Source organism: Acanthisitta chloris, unplaced genomic scaffold (assembly GCF_000695815.1).
Source record: "Acanthisitta chloris isolate BGI_N310 unplaced genomic scaffold, ASM69581v1 Scaffold45875, whole genome shotgun sequence".
Taxonomy (NCBI): Eukaryota; Metazoa; Chordata; class Aves; order Passeriformes; family Acanthisittidae; genus Acanthisitta; species Acanthisitta chloris.
In genome coordinates this window covers 1759-10046 of record NW_008675098.1, presented here as the reverse complement: position 1 = coordinate 10046, position 8288 = coordinate 1759, and the positions used below count along the sequence as shown (strand labels likewise).

The following is an 8288-nucleotide window of genomic DNA, read 5'->3' as shown; positions in this document are numbered from 1 at the left end:
ACAGAACGTAAAGGTTTTATGGGATTTTTTTATAAGGAGTACTGATGTTTAATTTCTACACATCAGTGCATAAAATGTGATTATGAAATCAAACATTTTAAACTTTCATTATGAAACTCTTCGTTATGATCTACTCATTTCTTAGTAACCTCTCCTGTTACTTGTAAAAAGTAGGAAGAATGTCTTCATATCTTGAGCATTCTGTCTATCAGTACACCAGTAGTCAGGAACCCAATGAAGAGGTTATCAGCTTTCAGTATGTGTTTTATGTAAGTCTACTGCAAAATTCAAGAGGCTGACTTGACAGCACACATATATCATGAGTTTCATCAATATTTGTGAAAGAAAAGCATTGTACAGGCTTAAAATTATTTTTTCAAATGTCCGTAAGCTTACCAGAATTATACCTTGTTTCCTGCACAGGCATTTGTAAAGGATGTGCATGAAGACTCTATAACAGTTTCATTTGAAAACAAGTAAGTGTACTGCTGATGTTATATCTGTAAACGATAGAGTAGCAACCTTGCATTTGATTAACCTAAATATGACTTAATAGTGTAGAGTAACATTTTAACTTGCTGTTAGTAGATTTCAGACTTAATTCAAAAACATACTATGTGGTGACATTTCTATATAAATGCCTTTAATTGCTTAAAACTGTCTAAGTTCGAAACTATAGTGACTTGTGTTTTCCTGGGAAGATAAGCATGTTGTTACTGAATTCACATGATGACAGCCCATGTTTGAGTAAGTCAACAGTTGTATCACGACTGTCTCTCTCATGTGAATGTCTTATTTTAGTTTTAGCAGATTACATTATTATAAAATTTGTTCTATAGATAAGTGATGAATAACAGTTTTCTAAGCTAGAAATCAAATTTATCCAGTCTCCGTTAAAGAAACTGAAAATTAAAACTGTATTCAGACTGAATCCTAATCAAGTTTATCATAATGTGTAGTAGAACCCAAGGAAAAAGAGAAACAGACTTGTTTTGAAGGAAGTGTCAAAATGTGTTATGAAATGTTCTTTCTTATTATATATACATTGAATCACATTTCCTCTAATACATATATGCACAAAAGCTCCACAGAATTTAAAAATGTAAAATTAATGGATTGAAAATGTTTCTGATTTCTACAAAGAAGGTGAAAATGTTTAGGCTATTGACTGTATTTTTATTTGTAGCTGGCAGCCAGAGAGACAAATACCATTCCATGATGTGAGGTTCCCACCACCTGCAGGCTACAATAAAGACATAAATGAAAGTGATGAAGTAGAGGTGTGTATTGCTGCATTTGTTTGGGGAACTGAGAGAACTTGGGGTGAAAAGTGTCAGCCAAGCCACTGGAGGGTTTGCTTCCATGGTATATGCAGTCATCTCTTTTTTGGTTCCAAGTCCTACACAAAACAATGTCAGGCACATCATCAAAAAGAGATTTTGACAGTTGTAAACCATACAGCTGTTTTGGAATTCCAGGTACCATGCCCTCCATGCTGAGTTACAAACATGATCAGTGTTGCATTGATTACAGATCAGTTCTTTAGCAGAACTGAACTAATTTAAAAATAGATGCTGAACTGTAGTTCTTCAGCTGTAAGTGAATGTCTGTATTCCTAAAGCTTCAAGCCGAATGAGGTAGTGTGTGTATATAAAATACAGCAATACATGTGTATATGTAAGTACTTACATGTACATAGAGATTGGCTTTAAAGCAGCACATTCCTAAAACTGGTTTTATAAAATTCAAGTTTGTAATTAATTTAAAGAAAGAGAACATTCAAGATTTGCATTTTGCTTGCATGCTATGAAGTTCATTTTGATTTGAAAGATACTGCAAAACTACTTTAGTGTGGATGTGGCTGATATCATGTATGTGCTAAAGTGTGGATGTGTCCTCTCACCCACTGATAGGACCTCATCAGCCCTACACACAATTAGAAATACTGTTGATTAAATATTTACAGATGTAAGTATGAATTATCTCTCCTCTGACTGTATGCTAGACTGAAGCAACTAATGCCAGGAGATTGGGTACAATATTATTTATCTGTGCAATACATAATTTTATCTCTTACCTGTATTTGCAATAGATATTTCAGCTGTTACATGCTTGCTAAGTAGTGCTTAGATTAGAGACTCCATGTAGTAATATATTTTGCTGGATTTTGTTCCTGTAGATTTTTGTTCCTGATTATGTTAGTGTCAGCTTTTGTGATGTCTTTTAAGAGTGTAATGTATGTATTTTCTTCAGGTTTATTCCAGGGCAAATGAAAAAGAACCCTGCTGTTGGTGGTTGGCTAAAGTGAGAATGATAAAGGGTGAGGTAGGAATATGCATATATACGTATATATACATTTTATATTTATTTATACTTTAGTTTTCTTTTTTCTAAAAATATTTGTACATTGTGGTCTTAACTAGTCTCTCTTCATTTTTGAAGAGTTTCTGATTAGGAAATTGATTAGGACAGTTGCAATTACCATTAACCTCAGCCTGAAAAGTCAAATTTCACTTGTACAGTTAACTAAAGTACCTTTTCCTTAGTAGTGTGTTATGCTCACTCTTGTAATAAAATATGTGGCTTGGATGATTTTATTATTTTTATATCAGTTCTACGTAATAGAATATGCAGCCTGTGACGCTACATACAACGAAATTGTCACAATTGAGCGTTTGAGATCTGTGAACCCCAATAAACCTGCAACAAAAGATACTTTTCATAAAATCAAACTGGCAGTTCCTGAAGATTTAAGGCAAATGTAAGTACAAGTATTTCTTTATAACTTGTTTCAGAATGTAATTTCTTAAGCCTGAGACAAACGGGAGTAAAAATGCTTTTCACTGCTCTAAATTAACTTTGAAAATTTTCATATTAGAATGTAGAAAATACAAATATTGTCATGGTCATACTTCAGAAATAGAAAATATTATTATTAAATTGCAAGTGTCTTGGAGGAGGAAATACTTTCTTCAAGGTTTTAAAATTTGTGTACAGTGTAGATGAAGGTTTTTCTCCTTACAACTGTTCAGTGATGTGCACAGATTAATCTGAATCCATTCTTTGTCAGCTTCTATTGTCAGTGATGGCTCTGGGAACAGTTATGGAATAACCAAACCTCCCAGATTATGATACTAAACCAGCTAGATTTCTTCTAGAACATGGACATGTCATTTAGATAAAGCTCTAAAAGTCAAATTGATACTTGTCTTGTTTCCCTTCAGATTGCTTTCTACTTTTTTTTTTGAGGTGCATGTTATTGCCTCAGTGTGAAATAAACTATAAATTCAGAAATTTTTTTTCTAACCTGAAGTTAACGTTATAATACACAAGTTCACTGAGCAGTGAGTAGACAGGAGCCTGGAGAGTTCAAGTACAGCATGAGATGAGCATAAGGTCATTAGAATGCTACAGTGGTTACAGTGAAATCACACATTTTACTGGTTCATGATGTGTTTGAAATTCTGGACATGCTGACTGAGTAATTATAACTTTTTAGTGTAGTTGTAACTTGTCATGTCATAGATGTACATACAGAAAATTTCTGAAATACTTCTATTCTTCCTCATGTGAAAACAAAGAAAAATGAGTAAAATAAATGATAAGAGAATAAAGTAACACATTAAAAGGTACAACTTGGAGATCTTTATTTGGATTCTTTGTATTAAGGAATTAAATCTTTTTGGCTGTTAAATGTGAATGCTATGGTTATTATCTTTAACTTGTAGCATATTTTATTCCTAGGTGTGCCAAAGAATCTGCACATAAGGACTTCAAAAAGGCAGTTGGAGCTTTTTCTGTAACATATGATTCTGAAAACCACCAGCTTATTATTTTGGTAAGTACAGATGTCGTACTGTACTATTGGCAGTGTTTTGTTTCTAAAATTCATGTGTAAACCACTGTTTTCTTTATTAATAATTTAGTCAATCAACGATGTAACAACAAAGAGGGCGAATATGCTGATTGATATGCACTTTCGAAGTCTTCGTACCAAGTTATCCCTGATACTGAGAAATGAAGAAGCTAGCAAACAGCTGGAGGTATGTTTGTTTTCCCTGAAGTAATTGGAGTAAAACAGATAATAAATAAATCCTCTTGTGCATTTCTTAGCTGGTAGGACTTGCATTGGGTTGAAAGTATTTTTCTACTGATAATATTCCAGGTGTTAAGGAAAAGTAGATAGAGGTGTTGCCCAACAAAGAAGCTTACAGTTACAGGGCCTGTTACTGTGAAGACTCATTTTTATCAGCAGGATTTTCTGTGGGATTAAATACAAATATATAGACACACACAGAGATTTCTTTCATAGTTTGAAGCATAAAATAATTAGCCGTTGTTTCACAAATAGTGCCACATATTTGATAGCTTTGAAAAGAGGTGATAGTGAGTATGTCTGATACTGAGGTGGACTAGAACTGGATCTAGCAAAATAACAGAGTGAAAATGAGATGGAAGGGGTGAGACTGATGTTGGTAGAATGTACGAAGGGATAGGTTTGTCTACAGATAAAATGTTAGGAAATAATCTTACAGCAGATACAGCTTCTGATATTCCTGTGACTGGAGAGTGGGTGTTGACTGGCAAGAAGCTTGAGTCATACTTGTCCATGGGTAAAAGAAAAGAGAAAGAGTAGGCTAGGAAATAAGGGGTTCTTTATACATCAGAATTAACATTTCTTCATGGTTTTTCTCCTATCTACAAATTAGAAAAACTAGCAGCATTTCTGAAAACTTCTCAGATTCCCTGTCAAGAACCAGAGGTACCACTCAAACTCAGTTTTGCATGGGTGTTGCTGCAGAGCCAGGTTTCATTCCCCCCATCCCAAGGGCTGCACCTCTATGGATTTAGCTTGAAGTGGGATGTCACGTAGTAGTTCAGGTCTCTTGTATCCAGTGAGTCTACTCACTGTTACAAGAAGATCCCACTTGTGTTGTTCTGTTTTTAGTCTCTTGATTTCTGTGTTTCGGAGCAGTAATCCAAGTTTGTTTGGGTCTTTGTTTTTCTGAGGACCAGGAAAGGACCAGTTTTTACTCCCCGGTGTTCCTTGTTGAGCACCACACTGTAGCTCTTCAGTAATCTTTATCTTCCTCCAGAACTGACAATTGTGTGGGCAGTTTACCTCTTGAAGTGCAAAGTATTATTTTGGAGGTGGGAAGAACAACAGCCTCTTTAGAGCTAATTCTCTTTACATGCCCCCACAAATGCATGCACCAACAACTGTTGTCATCGATTCCTTTCCCAAACTAATCTTGGATTCTTGCTGTCACTGTAATGCTGAACCTTTTTGCTGCTCTGAAAGTCTCAAACTTGATGTGATTTGTACTAGAAAACTATTACTGGACTTTAGTTTTTACTTAAGCAGTACTTAAATGAAGGTGTGAGACAAATGTATGCAGTTAAAGTTTGCGTGACAAAAGTTGGCTGGTATTCTTCATTTTGGCATTTGTGTTTCTTGTACTTATAATAGATATAAAATCAATTTCATCCAAACCTGAAAAGCTTCAGATACTAAGAAATCATACACATTATTTGCATTGAGACACCAAGAAACAGACTGCACATGTCCATCTGCAGAAAAATTAGTGAACATTTGGGCATTTACTGTGTTAGTATTAGTTCACTATTTCCATCAAATACATTTTTTCTATGTCTCATACTCACTGAACTTTAAAAGTCTGCCACTTTCTTTCTTCTAACAGTTTTGCCATTCCTGATTTTTGAGCCATTATCATTAGATCAGCTTCTTTTGTTCTGTTGGATTTTTTCCTTTTCTATTTCTTGTACCTTCTTTCCTGCATATTAGCTTCTTGACTTAAATGGCTCTACTTCTCCAATGTTACTTTAGAGTTCCCAGTAAAATAACTGATTATTTTTTGTTTGCATTCCTTCCCAGTGGGTGTAGCTTAGTTATATGAGTTGGGGTTTTTTTCCACATACTAAAAAGCCTGAATTTACAAATGTTTTGCATTCTAGTTTGTATTTTATTGTATCTAAATGGAATTCAGTCATGGCCTCTGTGTAGGTATTAATACATTATTTGCTTAGTTGTTTCTTATTAATGTATTAGAGGGAAGTAGAACACAAAATTTACTGTGCTTAAATAAAACACAACTTGTAATGCATAATTTACAGAAAAGCCAATGATATTTCAGTACAAGCAATAAATCTACAGTCTGTCATAGCCAAGGTCCCCAGTGATGACGGAGCTCATCTTCTCTACGTATTTTAGATAGTTGTGATAACAACTGATCGTTGTCTTGGTCATCCTGTTTTCTGCTCTCATTTGGATATGTATAACAGATGTCAACTAGTAAATCAGCATTTGGATTATCTGTTAGAATGTAGATCTGGGAGCATATAAAATAAGTTTTGCTTTCCAGGTTGTCTGTAATCTAGTTAAAGTGCTTGATGGAGCTCTCTAGTATATGAAGTACTTCGAGACACTTGGACACTTACACTGCTATCTGCTCTAGCCAGTTCTTTGTGACAGCCATTTAGCACAGGATATTTACCAACAACCATAAGCAGGAGCAGGTCAGAAAGCAGGAGCAGTTTAGCTGGGACAGAACAGGGCTTGCTGTGGGCATTTTCTTGGTGTTTTCTCAGCCTCTGTAGAGTCTCATCTCGCTGAGGTTAAACTGCTAATTTAAAGTGTGTGTGTGTATATGTCTTCACAGTAGTTACAGATTTGATGGGGATGCAGAAACATGTATAGGATTATATATCTTGGCTTTATCTTTTTTCTTCTTTACAAAACACTTTCCTTAATAGATTATCACAGTTGGAATTCTCTATCTTCCCTCAATGCATTAAGTTATTGTTCCTCTCCTTCTGTTATGAACTTGTCAGTTCTCAGACTGCCCCTTCTGTTGTGGTAGAGGTGTGATTCTGAGTTAAATTCTGAGCATAATTTTTTCTCTGAATTTGAGCAATGTATTGCAGTTATACCTTAACTTTTGTGTTGTCATGCACAGGCACAGATTCTTTATTTTTTTAAGTGCAGTAAATACCCACAGTTGTTTTCTATATATTTGTTGTCAGTGATTGAGTTAGTGCTGTTTCCCCCCACCTGTTGAAATGGGTGCAGTTTTCTGTCTCAAGAGTTCATAAGGTTTGCATTAATAATCTACACAGCTATTTTACTGCCTCGCATGAATGCTGTCTTACCTAGTAACACTTGATGACTGTAGCTGTTAAAGGGTAATTCAAAATACAGAGGTGTCAACACAGCTCGAGGCTAGCCTTATGTTAATAGTTAAAAGACTTCTGAAGAAGACTCTTCAGTGTTTTCAAAGTGAAAATAAGTGTATCAAAAGGATTGATTAAAATAAAAAGCAGGCTGATAAAAAGAGGCGCACAATTTATGTTGCTTTCTCTCTCCAGTGCACTAAAAATCAAAGCAAGCTAACATTATGTTTTCCTTCAGAGTTCTAGGCAACTTGCATCCCGATTCCATGAACAGTTTGTTGTACGTGAAGACCTCATGGGTTTGGCCATTGGCACTCATGGTGCTAATATTCAGCAGGCCAGAAAAGTCCCTGGAGTGACTGCCATTGATCTTGATGAAGATACTTGCACATTCCATATTTATGGAGAGGTAAGTTCCCATCTTTAGCCTTTCAGAAAATACCCAAATTAAACAAAGAAAGAAACAAACAAAAACATTAGGAAAGCTAATACTGTTCCTCACATATATCCGTCTGTTTTAGGATCAAGACGCAGTGAAAAAGGCAAGAAGCTACCTTGAATTTGCTGAAGATGTCATACAAGTCCCAAGAAATTTAGTAGGTATGTCAATTCTGGAGGCTAACTCTGTGACAGTAAGGAAAAATGCCTTCTGAGAACTGCATTAAACTGCAAGCAATGTGTGATGCTTAAATACAAGGTAGAATAGTTTCTGGATTGAGCCAAAGAATTAATTACTTCCCCCAAAAGGTGTCCAGAGATTACTCCAGCTATACAAGAGGTGAATCTGCAGTCTCATTTTCCTAGTATATTTTTGGATCCTTTCTTTGACTTGCATTTGTCCTTTTTTTCCTGTCCTTTTACATCTGAAATGGTTTGTGGGTTGAACCTAGTTAAGGTACCCACTCATCAATAAAGCACCCTGAAGATGATGTAAAAGATTTCCATTGCCAAACATTCTTTTTATTAAAAAAAAATCCTTGAGAGCACATACAGCCCTTGTGTATGTGGGGAAATCTTTTCATGAGTTTTTGATGCTACTTTTCTATTTGAAACAAAATAAAACTACATTATTTCCTTTGGTAAAAAAAGAAAAGAAC

At 35.1% G+C, this 8288-nt stretch overlaps 1 protein-coding gene across 1 annotated transcript; it reads left to right on the top strand.

Annotated features, from left to right (window-relative positions):
* Positions 1-391: 391 nt before the first annotated feature.
* Positions 392-7823, top strand: LOC103803026 (fragile X mental retardation protein 1 homolog; the record flags this gene model as incomplete). The annotated part of the gene is made up of 8 exons (XM_009075559.1): positions 392-476; positions 1187-1280; positions 2254-2325; positions 2613-2761; positions 3745-3838; positions 3927-4043; positions 7430-7600; positions 7713-7823. Coding segments are annotated over 8 exons (893 nt in total), but the record flags the coding sequence as incomplete, so codon positions are not given.
* Positions 7824-8288: the final 465 nt, after the last annotated feature.